We start from the raw sequence: 19,823 nt of genomic DNA, 5'->3' as shown, positions 1-19,823 counted from the left end.
CGGCTCCGTATGGGCTTCAGAGCCGCCCGCCATTTGCATTTGGCAACTGCCTCCGAGACCTTCTGCTGCCGGGGGCGTGCCCTGCCCTCACCCAATATGGCCGGCGGGGGAGGCAGTCACGTGCTCGCGGGGCTGGCGCTGCCTCCGTCGCTCCCGCGCTGCCGGCGCCCTCTGCGGGGCGGCCACGTGGGCGCGCGCGCGGTGAGTGCGGGAGCGGCGGCGGGCGCTGCCCGGGCCGGCGGGGCGGGCGGGGAGGCAGGGATGGATGAGACAGCGGCCGAGCGGGATAGCCGCCACATGCCCGTGCCTTCGCTGCAGCCGGGCCAGAGGGCGTTCCCGGGAGCCCCGCTGGGCGCTGCTAGGCGGCCGCCCCAGCTCTCCGCCTCCCGGGCGCGGGAGCTGTGGCGGGGCGGGAGGGAGTGCGGCCGGGCAGGGCAGGGGCAGGGCGGGCGCCTCCTGAGGGTGTGCGCGGGGCGCGGTGCCTGCCGCTGCCGCGGGAGCCTGGCGGCCTCGGGGCGGCGCCGGCGGCTGCGGGAGCGGCGGGCGGTGTTCGGTGTCGGCCCGAAGCCCTCATGCAGCCCCTCACAGGAGCGACCTGACACGGGCAGCGCTGCACACCCGCCCGGCGCGCTCCTGCGGCGCTGCCGCGGCCGGGATGGACGGGTGGGGGTCCGGGTGTCCCTGCTGGGCGCCCGGGAACGAGGGGGGCGCGGGGAGGGTGGTCGGGCTGGATTTGGGTAGGTTTCAGTCGAGAGCATTCTGCATGTTTCTTCCCCAGCCCCAAGAGTGCCGTTTCTTTCTCTGTCGCTCCGTCGTATCTTTGGTCTGGTAGCGTTCCACACTGTATTTCCTGCCTCAACCTTCTCTTCTGCTTTCCCCCCCTTCTTAGGTTTTTTTTGTTTGTTTGTTTTTGGGGTTTTTTTGGTTTTTTTTTTTTTTTTTTTTTTTTTTTAGCCAGTCTTGAAAACTCATGAGGAAGTGTATATAAGAATCGTAGCTGCAGTTTTTTCCTAACACAAGAAAAAAAAGCAATCCCAGCAACTGAAAGGTTTAAATCTGACCTCTTGGAGGTATTAACTCTAGATCAAACTTGTAAGAGCTATTAAAATGTAGTAAAAAAGCCATGGGAATTTAAGATAATACAAAATGCGTTTTGCCAAAGCTAGATCAAGCCTGAGGGAAAGAAGACCTTATGCTGGGGTGCGCTTGGTGGTTCTGCTTAGATTCCTCCGTGTGGGGAAGTGACATGGCTCTGTAGACAGATCTAACATGCAGTTTAGCAGCCAAATTCTATCACAGCTCTTCTGAAACATACCTGAAAACGTAAGTGAGCTAAATATGGTAGGTTTTTCACGGGGAGAGTAAAAAATCTATATGAACTAATGATACTTCCATTGAAAAAGTATAAAACAGCAAAAAAACATTTTTCCCCACCCAGTTTAATCCCGGAAAAGATGAATCCTTTGTGTTAAAGACCCTTCTGTGTTCTTCTATGGTCCAGTCTTGATGTAGGTTCCTGGGGGGGTGTCAGTGTGGCTATGTTGTAAAGGCCTGAGGAGGATTCTTCTGAAGTTGCCGGAATGTAATCAATGGACAAACCTATGTGTATTGCATATGATTATCCCTCTAAGCTTCATTATTAAATTATTTTTATTAAGTGAAAAGCTGTTTCTGTGGTTTTGGCATTTAAAAAAATAAAAAAACCCTGTAATTGCAAGTATTTGCTTTTGTATAGCAAATTTATTTTAATCATCAAATTCAGTGTCTACCTGTCTTTATAAATTCTGCTTGAATTTTGATGCTTGTCAGCATCAATTTCAACAGAACAAGTTATCTTGAGTCTTGACAAGACCACTGAATTTATTAGGCTTTATCTCAGAAAGTTGGGTGTTGTCTTCATGCTTTGGTTTTTTATCTTCTAGCATGTTTCCCTTCAGGGAATTTCAATATCTATAATGCATATAATTATCTTCAAGATGTACAAGTATGCTGTCGTGCTTACTTTTTTCAGGCATACAAAAGGATTGGAGTCAACAAGTTAAAAGAAAAAGCAAAATAAAAGGCTTGTGGTAGACTGTGTGTGGGCTACGTAGCTTCACTTCCATTCTAATTTAGGAAGTTGGGGACTGATTATCAGCTAAAGATAGGGGCAGGCTGTGTTGTAGATCAGAGGATAATGAGTGCAGTATTTATAGGTGATGGTAACAGCTCATTGTTATGCAGATGATGTAGTTAAAAAGGAAAAAAATAGAGCGTCTTGGCACTTGGGTTCTTTTATAAGGATTTATTGGGTACTAAAATACCTGCAGTGTTAAGAAGCTGTGGATTTGGAGTCGGGAATACCTACCTTGCAGGTCACTGTGCTGTTTCACCTGATGCAGGAGCTACTCAAGTGCCGTGCTCAGCAGTGCATTGACCCTTCAGTGTCCATTTTTCTCTTCAGTTAACTTTGACCAGAATAATGAGATTCTTCTGCATTTATTGGAAGAATTCAGCAAGAATTTGTACAACATAAATGGCCCTGTGCAGGGACTTAATTCCTGCCGGACACTTGGTGTTAGTCCCATACCTGTTTTCCTACTCCTGTGGGATAAGGATTCTGTTGTAGCATAAACCACGGTTATCCATTCTTGTAAAGGAGTAATAATAGGCACTGGTTAAAAAGACTATTCCCACTTCCTGGGGTGAAGGTTCTGTTTGGGCTCCTGACAAGGCTCTGTCTTTGAGCTCAGACTTGGAGCTTTAGTTACAGTCTGCAGCAGAAGCAATCAGAGCAATCATCAGAGATGCAGTCAGGGAGGTATTTAAAATAATATTCAGATACATGCAATTTACAGGAAGTACCCATATTTCAGGGTTTATTGGTGCTCATTGTGAATACGAGGAACATGAGCTCACTCATTTTTTTACTAATGAGCAGCACAAACATCAGTTCAGGAAAAGGTAGCTCTAGGAGGCAGTTGCTAAGTGATCCCAGGAAATCTGCCAACTATCTTACATCTGCTTGATAGACATATTTAGACCAAAACAGAGGAGAAAACATCTCTAACCAAAAACCCCAGTTGTACCTTAAAAGTGCTGGTTGTGAAACTTTCCTCTGTGAGAACAGAGCAAGAATAACCTAAATCTCTTGTCTTTTATTAAATTCTTAACCTAAAAAAATTGGGAAGGTGAAATGAAAAGAACATGAAATAGATTTGCTCTGGCATCACCTGGACACATGATTTTATTGTAGTGATAAAATACAATATAAGTACTTCCATAAGAATGGCTCAGCAGTTGTGAAATGAAGCATTAGGGAGAGGGTGCGTTAATTTTTGGGTAGAAGTGTGAAATATGGGGTACAGATTGTCTCTTGCCATAGTGACACATGTGGGTGCCACAGGGGATTTGTCCTTGTCTGGCCAAGTCCAGCCCGAGCTGCTGGCAAACTCGAGATCAAACTACTCTGCTCTCAAGAATTTCTTGTCCTCGTGGATCCTGTCCCACTGTTTTTGGAGCCCTGAACAAACAAGGGAGTGTGTTCTAAAGGTGATCTGTGAATCCAGTGTGCAGTTAAAGTGAGGGTAGATTACAAAGCTATTTGTCCCAAAAATTACAGACATAACTGAGGTGACACTCAGCAGTGGAGCAGTATGGAATGTAAAGGGAGATAGTTTCTTAGGTAGGGTCCATGTTGTCTTGAGGTTTTTTAGGTGAAAATTAAAACAATTATATTTACAGATGGTGGCATAAATTCTGAAATGCTTCTGAATATATTTTTGACTTCCTTGCATCATCAATCTTTTTTTCTGGTTGTACACTTCATGCCATGTTATTTATGTAATTTATTTTTACTTTTTGTTTAATAATGATAGAATATATCTGAATTTCAAATCCAAGATGGCTCAGAAGAGGAGCTCAAGTGGGCGGTCATTCCCATTGCTGCTGCTGCTGATTGCTGTGGCCTTTGTTCATTTAACTGTCTGTCCTTTTACAAAAGTGGAGGAGAGCTTTAACCTACAAGCTATCCATGATGTGGTGTACCACCAGCTGAACTTGGATAAGGTAAGTTGAAAATAATGTCTTCATTTTTGGACAGTGTTAAAGATGGCAATTTCCTGCAGTATCTGTAGGATAAATGTGGTGTGAATATGATTTATTTTCCCTTATTTCTAATTTGCTTATTTTAAGTAGATTCTCCTTTTTGCAGTATGACCATCATGAATTTCCTGGAGTTGTCCCAAGAACGTTCCTTGGACCAATTTTTATTGCTGCTCTTTCCAGCCCGGCTATCTACATACTTTCTGTGCTAAGAATGTCCAAGTTTTATTCCCAGCTGATAGGTATGAGAACTTTAAATCCTCAGAGATGTCACCCATTAGAGCACCAGTTAAAGCATTGTTGCTACATTTGGATCAATGGTTAAATTGTGATATTCTTTTTGTCAGTGAAGGAAAACCCATACTGTACTTGGGGCCAGCATGGCCATTCAGCTCCCTCTTTGGGGAGTAACTAACAGCACACAGAAAGTCTGCTAACAAATGTTAGGCAGTGTAGAAAAAACAAGTGTCTCAAGTCTCTTCAGTGCTCACTCCCATGTGCACTTCAGAAAGGATTGTTAACTTTGACGTGGAAGCATTGACCTTTGTGCAGAACTACCAGACAAGTTAAAAGTGGATTAGAACAGATAAACTAAGTGGAATTTTGTTTGGCTTTTTGTTTCTTTGAAGGTAGTTATGTTGTGGAATCTTAAGTGTTAATCTTCAGAATGTATAATCTTATATATATATAATATATATATAATCTTATATAACATGGCTGTTCATCAGGGATCTTTGATTGCCGTTTTTATTCTCCTGATAGTCCGAGGAAGTTTGGGGCTCAGTGTGATTTACACCTTATGGAAGCTGCAGAAAGAAGTTAGAAAACAGTTTGGAGCAACTACAGCATCAATCTTCTGTCTCATCACTGTTACTCAGTTTCATTTGATGTTTTACTGTACAAGAACCCTCCCTAACGTGTTTGCACTTCCATTTGGTAGGTATTTCATGGGAACGAATTTAAAATTTAAAACTTCTTTTCAAATATATCAGTAGTTAAAGCACAAGAAAAGTATGGTCAGACCAAATTGACATATCTACTTGATTAAATTGTGTGATAACAAGACTAGAAAGCTTGAGATTTCATTATCTTTTTACCATCTATGCTTACAGGACTGTTTGATCAAGTTTTATTGAATTTGAGTACATGTGGGTTTTGTCAGATGGCTTTGATTAGCTAGAGGTTTGAGTACACATGTCTAAGGCATAAAGCATAGAGCTATGAAAAGGGATAAAGTGTATCTGCAGTTCAAAAAAACCCTGTGAATTTGGTCTGCACAGGAAAGGACTTTCAAATGGGATTGTAGAAGCAATTCCAACTGCACCATCTTCACCTTCCTCTTCTGAAGCTGTCTACAAATGCAGCAGTTTCTATACATACAGTAAAAAAAATCAACATCAAACCCTTCTCTACATATAGAGTTTTCCCCCAGAGCTGATGAAGAGGAAAATTAATCACATGTGATAGATACTTACTGAGTCACTAAATGCTTCAGTGCAAATTGTTCAGCTAATAACATTGTGAGGTTGATGTAAGAACCTGCATAGAGGAGAAATGAGAAACAAAAGCAGATTAATTGTCAGATAAACTGTCTAGTAATGTCTCGATAATTTATGTGTATTAAAAAATATTGTTTCATTATTTTGTACCTTAGTATTTCACGTTTTCCTTAGGATCCTGAGCACTTTACTATGTTGAGATTTAAACTGGAGACAACTTCATCTGTAGAGATATGGTGTGTCCCACCTAATAATGTAAATGAATTTATAGATCTTCTTTCCTCAGCAGTAGTTTGTAGTCTCATTTATATGTTTGAAATGGGTTTGTGTTATCATGAATTTAGTATATACTTAGCCAAGAGAATAAACTTAACTACCCAGCTGATATTGAGCAAAAATAATGATGAATCGTAGTTTGAGAAGCTTTTAGTACTCCCTTAAGGTTTGTTTTTCTTTTTTTCCCCCTCAATAGCTATTAAATATACTGCCTAGAGAGAGTTCCCATGTGTTCCTTCTGTGGTTATACTTTTCCTAATTACTTAAACATCAACAGTATAAAGCTGTGCATTATTCCAAATTACATTTCTCTAACAAAGGAAGAATTTCTGGGCTAGGAGACCAAGAGAAGATTGGTGGGATGTTAGAGGAATAAGAAGATAGCATTAAGTGTTACCCCTTAGAAAATAGTTCAGTATGTTGGATGATGTTTTTTGGGTTTTTTTTGTTTGTTTGCAGTGCTCCTGGCATTGACATTTTGGATACAGCAAAAGCAAAGGCCATTCATTTGGTTCTCAGCTTTGGCGATTATAGTCTTCAGATCAGAGCTCTGCATATTCTTAGGCCTCATGCTCCTGGTGACGTTATTAACTAAAAGAATCTCCATTTTCAAGGTGCTTTCCCAAGCTGTTCCTGCTGGAATGTTTTGGTTGGGTAAGTGTTTGCTTGGAAGAAAGCAAATGACATTAAGTGCAAGAGAAGTCTGAAGTTTTGACTGATGTATCTGTTGAATGGCCCTTAAGGGGTTTTTTTGGGGGGTGGCAGTGGCGAGAGGGTAAGTGGGGTGTTTTGAGTTGTTATTGTTTTAGTTTCATTCAATTTGCTAATAATATGACAAGATTTTTTTATTTCTTTGAAAATTTCTATGTGAGGAAATAGATGTGTGCAGAGCAGAGAAAGCTACTGTGGCCTCTTGTCTTTAGATGCTTCCAGTATAATGTCCTGATCTTAAAGAGGCTGAGATGTACAAGTTGACTTCAGTACAATTCATACCTGCCTGTAGCTACTTGTGCATGTTATCAGTTGTAGTACCTATTGCCTTGGTGATAAGCTGAGTCCCAGGATAAAACACAACTGTGTGACAGACAGCGATACCAAGCAGGAGGGCTGTGGGGAGAGTTGCAGTTCAGGTCTATTCCATTATTAAATTAAATTTAACAGCTTAATTGATCTCCATGCTGGAAAGGTTGAAAAATTCCCTTGTCTCTACCCATCCATGGAGGACCCTCGTGTATATGCACATGAATACTCTAAGCTGCTCCACCAACCTACCGAATTAAAGATGCTGTTGTCAGATATGTGGCGATGACCCCTGGCAGCGTGCTGTCCCGTGCACAGAGTGCACAACAGAAACACTGAACAATTATGCCAGGTGCATTTGGAGGCATCTCATCATGTACGAGTTTGGAGGTCCAACGGGAATGAACCACTGGCACTCCCGTTTCCTATTTGAGCGAAATCCTTAAATACTAGAGCAGTTTTCACAGAGCTGAGTGGAGGAGACAGAGCTGACAGTTTTGCTGCTTTCTTTTTGCCTTTCATCGCTTATTCTCATTCTCCCTTCACCTAATGAATAGTAGCAAACTTTGTGATTGTTTTTTTAACTTAAAAAACAATTGTAGCTTTACAATAAAAAATTATTTAGTACTCTTTGAAGTTAACATGAGCTTCTTATCATTCATTACATTTAATGCTCTTAAAACTCTTCTAAAACAAACCTCAGTTAAACCCCTTTTTTTCAAACCTGGGGTTGGAGTGGGATGAATCCCAATTGGATTAATGTCTAACATGCTTCTTTAAAGGCTTCTGTTCAGAAGTGCCTCCCTTCCCTGCATGACAGACATATTCAGCCTTCTCTTTGGTTTTGGGTGAGGCTTACAATGCATGTTTCAGTCTGTGTTGGTCTCAGTATGCTGTATATGTGCTTTTCAGTTGTGTTAGCTTGCTTTTCCCTGGTTTTTAGTTCATGCAGATTTGTATCTCTTTAATTCTTTTAGGGCTAACAGTTGCTGTGGATTCGCTATTTTGGAGGCAGCTTGTGTGGCCTGAGGGGAAAGTGCTCTGGTATAACACAGTTTTAAATAAAAGTTCCAACTGGGGAGTATCCTTTGAAACATCCAGAGAAAAAGAACACTACCAGCCAAAGCACAGAGTTGATGTGACTTACTTCTGAGACTCAGGGTGTTAGATTTTGCTTTTTATTATTTAAAACTTACAATGTCTGACCCTTAGGTGTTCCTGCAAATTGTAAGTTTCCTAACTTTTTTCTAGCCTCTTTATATTCTACCAATATAAAGCCAGGTTTCTTCCTCTTGGTGTTTCATGTTGCCCATCATTAGTGCCATTTGATGTGTCTCTGTTGGGTAATGTGAATGTAATTAAGCAACTGCTTTTAGTTCTCCAAAGATGAGACAGAAAATGAAAGGCTGGAAGAATGTGTATACAAAAAGTATACTGCATATGTGCAAAATTTTTGGGTACTAATGTAAAGAATAGTTACTTTACTTGTTAGCAGTGAAAGCATCCTTAACTCTTTTCACCTTGAAGACTTCTCCCTTCTTGTGGTATTTCTATTCAGCCCTGCCTCGTGCTTTGGGATGCAGCATAATATTTGTACCTTTAGGGGTAACAGAAAAGAGAACTCGGATTTTACTTCTGCCAGCAGTGGGCTTTATTTTCTTGTATTCGTTTCTCCCACACAAAGAGCTGCGTTTCATCATCTATACTTTCCCTGTTTTCAACATAGTGGCTGCTAAAATGTGCTCACGAATGTAAGTTCAAAATCCTGTTTGCTGGGTTTTTTTCCTCTGAAAATGCAAAAGGAAAACTGTTAGTACTATTTTTATGCACTTTTTTCATCATGAACTCTGGATCATATTGAAATATTCATATGCTGTAGAAAGGAGTTCGAGGTCTTTGTACCCATTTGACTGCAGAGAGAAATGGAAATACAGAAAAGTCAAATGCTTTGGTGGGACTATTTGAGAAGTCTGGAGGAGAATTGAGAATAGTGCCCTAATTTTACTGTTACATTGTTACAATGCAGCTTATTTACCAGAAAAAAAGACACATTCCAGTGTACTCCTGAGCTGTTAAGACAGTTTACCTCAGGAGATAGTTTAATACACAGATGAGGCTTGTGAAACATGGAGCTAAATAGTTCTGTTTGGGTATATTAAGTAAACAAACTGAAGTTCAGAGTTTAACTTCCTTTAAAGAGAATATATGCATAGCTGAAGTTTTTAATCATGGAAATACTTAGATTTATTGATAAGTTTCTCTTTGCTTTATTAATGAGAATATTCTAATTTAAATGTCACTAGAAGTTAATCTTCTAGAAATTGGTAATAAATACATGCCATACAGGGTTAATGAAATTTGTATTAATCTTTCTTATATAGAAGTGGAGTTTCTGTAGCAGTTGTGTCACAGTAGTCAGTGACCAGTATGAAAGAAAATAACAGTTTATTCTTCCTTGTTTTTCTCTTCCGCAACAGTCTGAATAACTACCGGAGATCCTGGCTGTACAAACTTGGATCGTTCTTTATTATAATGCATCTTCTACTTAATGCTGCTTATTCAGGAACGTCTTTATATGTTTCACATTTCAATTATCCTGGAGGAGTGGCAATTCAGAAGTTGCATGAGTTGGTACCTTCAACAGCAGGTATGTAAAGCTGGCTTGAGGTACGTTTACCTAATCGTAATTTCAGTATATCTTTTCATGTATTGAATACTACTTCAAACTAGGTACGCGCATCTTCTTTGTTACTATTTTGTTAATTTATTATTAATCAGAGTGTACTTGGAAGAATTTTGAAACTGTATTGTTTTTTTATTTATGTAGATGTCTCTGTTCATATTGATGTGGCTGCAGCGCAAACGGGAGTTTCTCGGTTTCTAGAAATCAATTCTGATTGGAGGTATGTTCTGAATGAGGTATTTTGATCTGAGGACAGTAGCCTGCTTTTTCTTTTTTTTCATATGCACAGGGGCAAGCATTGCAAACACAATTTCTGGTACAGTGTATTTATTAAACCAGCTTAAGAACAATATGAATCTTCAGAGAATTTTTGATGTCTGCTGTGCTGCCATTTCAGAAATAAAGCACTGCAGTGTTTTGTCATTGTTTTGGTTGATGCTGATTTGCCTGTATTGCGTAGGAGATCAAGAGGAAATGGCCTCAAGTTGTGCCATGAGAGGTTCAGGTGTGATACTAGGAAAAATTCCTTCATTGCAAGGGTTGTCAAGCATTGGAACATGATGCCCAAGGAAGTGGAGTCACCATCCCTGGGAGTGTTAAAAGTTTGGATGTGGCACTTGGGGCCATGGTTTAATGGTGAATGTGGTGGTGGTGCTAAGGTGACTATTTGGCTTGATGCTCTTAGACATATTTTCCAACCTTAATAATTGTGGGATTCTAAAGACATCAGAAACAGCACAAAAATTGTTAGCTTACCAAACTTTATACCAATATGTTTAATGCAGCTAGGTCTGATACCTCACTAGACCTTGTGAAACACTTTCTTGGCAGAACAGTGTATATAATTATTCGTCTGAATGATGTGTGGCAATGTGAGGCTCATGTACATTTTAATAGTGGAAGTCTGTTTTTATGTGGAACATCCCTCATATAGATTGCATTGAAGCTGCTGCTGTGAACACATTCATTAGCTCTGAGGGAAGGCTGCTGAGTGCTTTGTTACTATGACCAGCAGTGATAGATAGACACTTCTTAAAAAGAGTTGGAGTATTGGAATGAATAGTAGGAAACATTGTGAGGTGGCATCATTTGCTTTTCAGGATGAAAACCCAAAAGTAGGCACCTTTCTGATTTTAAGCCTACCTCTTCAGCTGATCATAATTAAATTTTTAATTTAAATGAAAATGATCTTAATGAAAATGATTCATTAGAAGGTGACACAAAGCCTCCCTTCATACTGCACAAAGCAAAAGCAACAGAAGCAGATTTTGATTTAAGAAGTATTCTGAGCATAGAGTTCTTTTTCCTCAGTCACAGTATTCAGGATCAGATGAACATAATTTAATTATTGGTATGTTTAGAGATGAAAGTACTTTGGAAGTAAAACAGAAGAAGGAGAAAGAATGCTTCCAGGGGAATTACAAAAATCATCGATCTTGCTATGCCTTTTTATTTCCAAGCACTCTCATGATGATGGTACAGACTGTTTAAAGCCTTCACAATTACCTATCTACTGTTTATTTCAAATTGGTTTTTTGTATGCTGAATCTAGAGAAAGTCTTAAACCGTTAATTGGGAGGAGACATTAAGCTGCTAGAGTACAAGTGATAGAATGTGCATGATAGCTAAAATGTTTCAGTATTTGGGGTTTAAAATATACTTAAATACACACACTACTCTGAATACCCTCTCAGTGGTGCTTCATTCCAGTGAGCTTTTTGAGTTGGTGAGTGTTGGATTGCTTTGGTTTGTAAGGCTTGTAAGGCCTAGTGGGATTGGAAGGTGAATTAATAATATCCCTGTCACTGATGAATGTTTCATGGTGTTACAGCTACAGAGCAGTTTCTCTCTCGCTTTTATCTGTACTTATCAAAACAAAGGCTAAAGGAAGGGCTGATTCAGCATAAAGTTTCACATTAAAAAAAATCAGACAAAATCCACAACTGTGCATCACACACAGGACTACCACTTGGTCTGACAGCACAGCAGTGCAAAGTTTATTGGCACCAACTGTCCATTTTCTCATTGTCCAAGAAAGTGACATCCTTTCAGATGGGTGAAAACTAACTTAACCTCTTTGTAGACAGTATATGTCAGGTGAAAACAGATTAGGGATGGGGTGGCTGTGAAGGATGATGATTCATCAGGTAACTGTAGTCCATAAATAAAAGTGTCTTAAAGTTATCAGCTTTCAGTAGTGTGCTCAGATTAGATCTATTTGCCTCAAGAAAAATGCAAGCAGTCTATTATTTTTCTTCAAAGGGTGATTGAAAGGAGCTTGATGCAGGTTCTTACATGGAACAGGTGTTACAATCTTGTCTTCAATTAGTGCAGTCTCTTTGAACCGTGAATAAATATGCTGTGTAAGCTTAAAGTATTTAAAAATAATAAAATTTAGAAATGCATGCAGCCAGATGAAAGGCCTTTTACTTGCTGATGAAGAAAATATGAAATTAGTAGTTGGTAAGGTTGTTACAAAGTAATGCTGTTCCTTCTGCCAGTTTGGATGTATCTACCCACCTAAGGGGTATTGTGATATTTTTGGAAATAGCAGGTGAAATTAGCATGGAATTGTTTCAAAAGCAGAAGACACCTGTTCAGTGTGTAGTCTAATTCTGCATTATATGATGTATTTAGTGACACTTACGAATTCTGTCAACCTGGGGTCTTTCCTGAGTTACCAAAATTTTAGTTAACAATTCACACAAAACCTCTAGTTTTCTGTAAAATACTTCCTTCAAATATCTTAAATGTTAATGACTTCCCTGTCAGGCAGTATTATAAAAATATCAGTAGAGATTTTTTTTCAGGAAATTCAGGCAGATGGGAGGCCAGGCCTGCAAAGATGCAGGCTGGATTTAATCCTAGGTGCATTTAAGGGTATTTAGGGCTGGGACTGCACCGCTTCCCTACCTGTGTCCACGTCTGCAAGGAAAGTCACGGCTTGAGTAAGATGCCTGTGAAATGTGTGGAAGGATTCAGGTGCCTAAGAATGGGAGCTCCAAGTGCTGGTAGAAAACAGTTCACAGAACAGGGCAACAGAAAAGGTGAAGAATGGGGCACTGCTCTTCACTCAGGTTGCAGAGCCTAACAGTGGTTTATGGAGTGTTTTGGAGTGAATTTAGCTCTTTCTTCTCCTTTGGAGTTGCTGGATTGAGGACTCGATCAGGCTGTCATGTCCAGTATGAATATCCTAACCTTTAAGTTATAAATTGCACCTGACTCTCCTCAGTGAATTTACAAATAACTATTGCAACGTAGAACCATGTCCTCGTGAGACAGTGAGGGAGATCTGTCTCAATTCCTACAAGAAGGAAGAAAGATTAAAGGGGCTCATACAGCTCTTAAGAGACAATGAACTTCAGTTTTGGGTGTAGATCAGATGAAACTGGCTGAAACTAGATCTTTCACATCCCTGCCAAATGGCTAAGTCACTTGTTTTCTCATCCTGTAAATTCCCTCAATACCTAGATCAAACATAAATCCTTTTAAGAAATAACTGTAAGTGTACATAATAAATAGTCCTAGAACTCAGTAGTTACTTTTTTTTTTCTTTTTTTTTAATTCTGTATATAATTTATATGTATTCTGGTACTTAAACAGTTTATAAAAGCTGACCCAAAGTGACCTGCCCAAACATGTAGTAGATCAGGGAACTGAACTTAGAAATAACAAGTGCCAAATTAGTACTGTAATTGCCAGGCTCCTTCTTTCCTCCAGCGTTCAAGGAGATCTTCTCCCTGCTATTCTGAGGCTCCTATTCTAATGTATGACTACCAGACGAAAAAGGTTTCTGCTTAAGTACCATTTAAGGTATTTTTTAGAATTACTAAAAAACCTCACAAACAAAAAACAGCGAAAAACCCAAACAAAACAAAACCCCCACATTTCTCCAAATGCAATTCCTGTAGAGTAAAATTAAAAATTGGTCCAGTTTCCTACAATCTTAGGCTTTGCAGTGTCCTTTCTCCACTGAATTCAAATAGGGAACTAGTAAGAAATTTTCTAGGAGTCGTGATTTACATCACAATAGCAGCAGAAAGACTTGCATGGAATGATTGAGTTCCTACATTCTTCAAAAGTACTATTTTCTCCTCTAGTACTATTTAATCAGGAGATATAATTGAGAATGTTAGTTTCTTTTTGTGTTTAATCTTGGATGCTACATGGCCTCTGCAATAATGGCCATCTTTAATAGGTAAAGCAAGGAATAAAAATAAACCTTCTTTATTCTTCACAGGTATGACAAAAGAGAAGATGTTAAACCAGGAGACCAGTTGATGTTTTCTTACACACATATACTGATGGAAACAAATCCTCTCCAAATATCACATTACAAGACAACCCACAGGCCACTGGCAAATATACCCGGCATCAGTAAAATTGGGTTGAACCTTACTGCACTACCTCCTTTTACTTTAAACTTGAAACCAAAATTAGTACTGTTGGAAAGACTTCCTCTATCATCTTGACTGTGAATTTTCAGTAAGTCTTTTGATGTGATTTTGCTGATGATTGAACTATATAGACATCTGCAAATTGTCATTCCAGCACTGCAACTCAGCTTCTGTGGAGAGGCACAGAAAATCTCTGTACCAATTGGTATTTAGCTCCGTCCTGTTTCTTACGTAAATAATACGATGCATTCCTAGTTAGTATATGCTCAGTTTACTGAGTTGTGTTGTTAGATATGTTTAAAAGAGGTTGCCTACAAGTTTAGTGGTATTAAGTAAAACCTGTCTACTTGATTTGGTAGTCTGTTTCATCATGTAGCACAGGTATGTCCTAATTGTCCTGTATAAGATACAAAACCAACAGGTTTGTGCTAGGGCAATAATTTGATATGTAATCTATGTGTGCAAAGATGTATTACTTTATGTATCTGCAGCATTGTAACCCCCTCAGCTGTCACGTTGCTAGCGTGAAACCTAACGATGTTATAAACATAGGAAAGCCATATTCATCCTTGCTTCATCATAATACCCAATTGTGCCCTGTAGGCTACCAAACTAATGAAACATTCACTTAAAAAGCAGTTGGACCTCTTGACAAGCACTGTTTCATAACAGATTTGAGTACTGAGGATGATTATCTTCATCCAACAATTAATGAAAAAGCAATAACTTGGATTTCCTGGGAAAAAGAATCTTTAAAGTCATTTTTCCCCTCTTCTGCTGTAATGGTATCTTAATTTGCAGTGTAAAAATTACCTATGAAAATGTCCACTTGAAGATAGGTGCTGTTTTTGGGGTTTTTTTATTAAATAATCCCTTTGGAAAGGAGTACTCTAATGTGCCATGTGCTGCATTCTGTAAACTAGAGTAAGATTGCATGCTCTGTAGTTTCTTAGTTTCTTTATTAGATGTTTTTATTAAGGATGTCTGCATAGATTGCTGAATGGATCAAGGAAAAAAGGTTAGATTTCTCATTAGGGCCAGTTATAATATGACAGAAGCTCCATTAGTGTAAAATGTCAGAATAAATTATGGGCAGAAAACTATTCCTTGCTGACTGAAAACTTGAGTAAAATATAATTATGGAATAACATGGTTTGTTGTTTTTTGTTTGTTTGTTTGTTTGTTTTTTGTTTTATTTGTTTTCTTTTTATTCTTAAACTTGCTTGATTCAGGAACTACCTTTACCTGTGTATGTTTCAGTTTTTAGGACCATGTTTTCTTTTTATCTTCTAGATTATGTATCAGGGGAACTGATCAGGTGGGGTGGAGCCTGCTCCCTCAAGGGTGGCTGTTGTTGCCCAGGCTTCCTTGGTCTGAGCAGATCTGGCAAAGGCAACCTGCAGAACTTGTTGGTCCAGTCTCTGGCTGCTCTTGAAATTTGAATCATTCAAGTATTATCTATTTGACTTGTCTTTGGAAGAAAACCTAGCTTCCTCCAGAGCCAGTTTGAACATCAAACAATTCAGAAGAGACAGAAGGAAGTACATGTGCAAACAGCTGCAAATTTGGAACCACACAAAGGAAAACTTTTGTTTGAGGATGTAGGTAAGCCTTCATGTTGAGGGTAATCATTGACTTCATGTAACTCCCCCACACTGGAATCCACAACTCAAGAACCCAAACTAAAATTTATCCTGCCTGCCCAGGTGTATACAAATATCTGTGTGGTTGCTCCAGCTTTCCAAATCCTCGGTTGTCAGAATCCCTCTGCAGGAACTTGCTTCTATCACCTGCAGAGAAAACCTAGGGCTACTGTGCTTGCAGAATAGGCATCTCAAGCTACCGTCTGAAGTGGCACTAAATATGTACACAAGGCATTTGAAGAGTTTAATCTTGCTGAATTTCCTACTCACATCATATAGAGTCCTTTCACAGACTTACTCTGGTGTGTAGGTGCTACCTGTGGCACTTCAACCAGTGATGGTGTTCAGCTGTGGAGCTCAGGTGTACTACTTTTCACAGCCTTATCACCCATGGAAATAGAAACAATCAGCTCAAACTGGCCTTCTACTCTATTTGTTTGGGGTAGAAAATGATAAAACACATTCAAGGAGACAGGAAAAAGATACTGGATTGCAGTTTTGAAGAGTGTGTGAAGTTTATTTGTGTCCTGTTACATCTTGTCCATATGTGGTTATTGAAAGTGCTTAGCTTGAAAATCTGCAACTTTGGTTTTGTAGCTAAATGGGCTAGATTGTGACCCAGGCAGTACCTGTGCCTGTAAGACCTCTGTCACAGCATGTATCAGGCCAGATAATGGGAAAAGGTTCTTCACCCAAAGGGTGGCTGGGCACTGGAACAGGCTTCCCAAGGAAAGTGGTCACAGCACCAAGCCTGACAGAGTTTAAGAAGTGTTTGGACAACACTCTCATGCACATGGCATGACTCTTAGACATGTCCTGTGCAGGACCAGGAGTCGAACTTTGATGATCCTTGTGTGTCCTTTCCAACTCGTATTCCTTTCTAGCTATGATTCTATGGGTAACTGCCTCAGACACAGGCCATGAATATTATGGTGGCCCTCACTTGGAGTAAGCAGGGGCAGCTAGTGAACTGGGATGAAGATTACTGCAGTATTTCCCTAAGGGCTGCTTGAATAAAACAAGCAGTCCTTGGAATAGAAACTAAAGCCATCTCTCCTTAAATTAATTTTCTCATCTCCAAGTCCTGTGTTGCCTTTCTTTAGCTCCACAAGAACAATAGAGCTTATTTTCTCCTTTAATATAAATTAATATTCAGTGTACTTGCATGGAAGAAAAAAGTGAGTTTAAGTTCCCTTAAATACAAGAAGGCATTTAAGGATGTCTCCTGCTTCTTCTGCAAACTTGAAGTGGGGTAGTACAAGTTCTTCTGCATTTGGGGGACATAGGAGGAAGCGTCAGGTTAGAGAATTAATAGAGCAGGTAGGAGGACAGTGACTGAAGACTTAGAATTTTTGAAGGGACTTTCAAGTAAGAAGTTTCTCATGCCTGTTTGAGTTCTTGAAAGAAAAATACCTTTTGACTTGACTGATTACAATAAAGTTCAGCTTTTCTTAACAAAAACAGAAATAAGGTGAGCATATTGCATTAACTGAAGGTTGAATTAACCTGAATAAAGCAAAAAGACAGATAGTACAGTTAATCTATAATGCTGATATGGAATGAGATTTATTTTAGGGTGTCTTGTTTAAACTCCTCAAGGGTCAAATGTTGTGTAGCACCATACATTGCTCTTTCAAGTTTGACTTAATTTCTTGGAAGCAATGCTTGTTCCTGTAAAAAGTCCGACAGATTATTTGGACAAAAATACATCACCATGCCATTTCACATGAAGAAGGTGAATAATCAGTCTTACAGCCTGAGATGTAGGACATTTTTGTTATAAAACTAAATAAAAAAATGTTGTGGGACTTGCCAGTAGAGGACATTTCTGGAAGCTGAAAGTAAAAGCTGCTTCAAAATAGAGGTAAACAGGTGACTCTTGCATCAAGAACTAAAGATCAAGGAACAACTTCCAGTTCCTACAGTCTCTAACATCAAGAGCTCAAAAAACTCAAACTATATTGATCTTATACCTGCCCTAGGTACTTGCTATGAGTCTCCTCTCTCAGGCTAAATTGAGGTGAGGAGACTGGTTGTATTGGATCTGACATCAAATACATTCATCTGCTACCACTGAGGAATAAAACAGAGCACATCTCAGGTTCTATCCTTGTTTATCCCTCAGAACACAACCTCAATGCAATCTGTTTGTGCAATGCATTCTGAAACACTGAGCATGCTCCTTTTTCTTGCTCCCTGGCCATTTCACACATCCCCTTAGTGAGAGGTTACACATTCAGAACAAAGCTTGAGATTGTGCTGCTGCTCCTGCAGTTACAGTTGTTCCAGGACCATTCTTATTTTCCTGAATACTTCTAGTTCTTCTAATGTTAAGGAACTTGAAAATGGATACGAGTTCTTAGCATTGGTTTGCTGTGTCAATTTCAATGTGAGAGAGAGTGTTTCCTTTGCATCTGACAGTGTTTTTTCATAAGTTATACAGAAATTCCAGAAATCATAGCCTAGCGTTGCTTCCCTTTACTACATGTACTCAGACTTACATGCTCCCATTCTAGCACCACCCTCAAAAAGCATTCCTTCGTAGTATTCAAAGGCTCCTTCTTGTACGAGTGACTTCACTTTCTGTTTGCAAGAAAAGAAGAAAAATTTCATCAAGCTGAGCTTATCATTGATGTGAACAAGAGTGTTTAGCCACAACTATCTCAGTGAGCTGGTTACATAATTAGTCTCAACTATGCCAAAACTAATGTTAAGAGGCTGTTAAACAGTGAGACATTAAATGTATCACTACCTGCTTAACATGTGACACCAAAGATTAAAAGGGTATTTGCAAAAATTCCTTAAGCTAAATAACAACTCTGCAAAGGTTTTCTTCATTTCCTATTTATGTATGCAGGGTTTCAAAGTATAACTGGTCCATTTTGTATGCAGCTACTTATTTTAGATCAGCTCTTTAGATAACCATGAGCAACTATGACTACATTTTGGTTGCTCATTTCAGATCTTTATGACAGAGAGGGCAGCCAATCTTTCCTCTCAAATTCTACATCTTACTGTCATGGTCAGTCTTATTTCAGCTACAGCTGCCCTTGGTTCTGTACCAAGGCTTCATCTGTCAGTTTGTGCCAAGTATAAGGTAGAAATGCTGCCTGAAATGGAGTCCACCTTTTCTTTAAAACTGCCAATTTAGGAAGCTGGAAGAAGGCATTGGTTCATAGATTAAATAAAGGAGTCAGGGACAGCTTAAGCAAAGATCCAGTCCTTAGAACCCAAGTTGATACCTGAGTCAGGGACATCACTGTGGTTACTATTTCTGGTTGGCATACTCATTTTATGAAATCACTTTTGGGTCAGCTTTGCAATGAAACCAAGAAAGTAAAGGATCTCTTTCTTGTTACTAAGAATAAAGCAAAAGATTAATATGAAATTAATCTTTTTTTAAAGAGTAAAATGCTTATTTATAAAATCTAAACAATCTAAAACTAGAAAGTGTTATTTGTTAATTGTGTATTTTATATATATGTGTGTGTGTGTGTGTATTTAGTTTTCCTGTGTTTGGAGGTAAAGAAATGAAATTTTAATATGGACAGCTCTGAATAATGGCAGGGAAAAAAAAAAAAGCTACTTTAAGGGAGAAATTTCAAATACTGTAAACATCAACTCTGAGCTGTCAATCAACTACATCCTTACGCTGGTCTTGACACTGCTCTAGTTGAGATTTCAATTCTTTATAAATTCAGAAGCTACTTTTGGGAAGCAAGGGGAAAGTATGAGTATTGGTAGTAAATGCTCACTGACTAAATTCTGCAGACACGTTTCCTTCACTTGGACTTGGTGGACAGGGAAAGAAGCCGCATACAAAAAGAAGCAAATGTGGGGGAAGCATTATCTCAGGTTTCTGAGTCATAATATACATCTCAGTAGATACTTTCCATTATATACCTTTCACAAGACCTGAGTTCTTTGAAAAGGCTGTTGCAGATCTCAACTTCTTCCCCTTCCTACCTTTATTACTACAAACTATTTTTTGTGTATAGTTCTCACACCTGCCTACTTTTACAAGAAGCAAAAGCTTTAAGATTTTTATGATGACCAAGTATCACCTACACTTTACTTTCTATTCTAACACTGAAAAAAAGTCTGCTTACTAAATTTATTTCTGAAGTTGCTAATGTACTGAAAGTATCTGTTTAATTATCACTGTTGCAGAGTCACTACTATGCTTTAGGGAACTGTTTGCTGCCACAGGGATTGGTGCAGT

At 39.2% G+C, this 19,823-nt stretch overlaps 1 protein-coding gene across 3 annotated transcripts; it reads left to right on the top strand.

Moving 5' to 3' along the window:
• Positions 1-115: 115 nt before the first annotated feature.
• Positions 116-19,187, top strand: ALG12 (ALG12 alpha-1,6-mannosyltransferase). Of its 3 annotated transcripts, XM_041405502.1 has the most exons (11): positions 976-1,323; positions 3,858-4,047; positions 4,193-4,325; positions 4,846-5,019; positions 6,318-6,512; positions 7,856-7,959; positions 8,406-8,629; positions 9,356-9,525; positions 9,706-9,781; positions 13,802-14,046; positions 15,252-19,187. In XM_041405502.1, the coding sequence occupies exons 2-10, from the start codon at positions 3,883-3,885 to the stop codon at positions 14,031-14,033; spliced, it is 1,473 nt and encodes a 490-aa protein (XP_041261436.1). In that variant the 5' UTR covers positions 976-1,323; positions 3,858-3,882; the 3' UTR covers positions 14,034-14,046; positions 15,252-19,187. The 3 variants fall into 3 exon arrangements, with proteins under 3 accessions (XP_041261435.1, XP_041261436.1, XP_041261434.1); XM_041405501.1 differs by lacking the exons at positions 976-1,323; positions 15,252-19,187 and adding an exon at positions 116-201 and having other exon boundaries at positions 13,802-15,103; XM_041405500.1 differs by lacking the exon at positions 15,252-19,187 and having other exon boundaries at positions 13,802-15,103.
• Positions 19,188-19,823: the final 636 nt, after the last annotated feature.

Source organism: Onychostruthus taczanowskii, unplaced genomic scaffold (genome assembly GCF_017590055.1).
Source record: "Onychostruthus taczanowskii isolate IOZ18803 unplaced genomic scaffold, ASM1759005v1 scaffold23, whole genome shotgun sequence".
In the NCBI taxonomy this organism is placed as follows: Eukaryota; Metazoa; Chordata; class Aves; order Passeriformes; family Passeridae; genus Onychostruthus; species Onychostruthus taczanowskii.
This window is presented reverse-complemented; position numbering and strand designations above follow the sequence as displayed.

What these genes read in the sequence shown, in the direction of transcription:
- ALG12 (XM_041405502.1), top strand. Translation starts at nt 3,883, where the DNA reads ATGGCTCAGAAGAGGAGCTCAAGTGGGCGGTCATTCCCATTGCTGCTG. An exon ending in CGTGTTTGCACTTCCATTTG is followed by an intron (nt 5,020 to 6,317) that starts GTAGGTATTTCA and finishes GTTTGTTTGCAG; the next exon opens with TGCTCCTGGCATTGACATTT. An exon ending in GTTGGTACCTTCAACAGCAG is followed by an intron (nt 9,526 to 9,705) that starts GTATGTAAAGCT and finishes TTATTTATGTAG; the next exon opens with ATGTCTCTGTTCATATTGAT.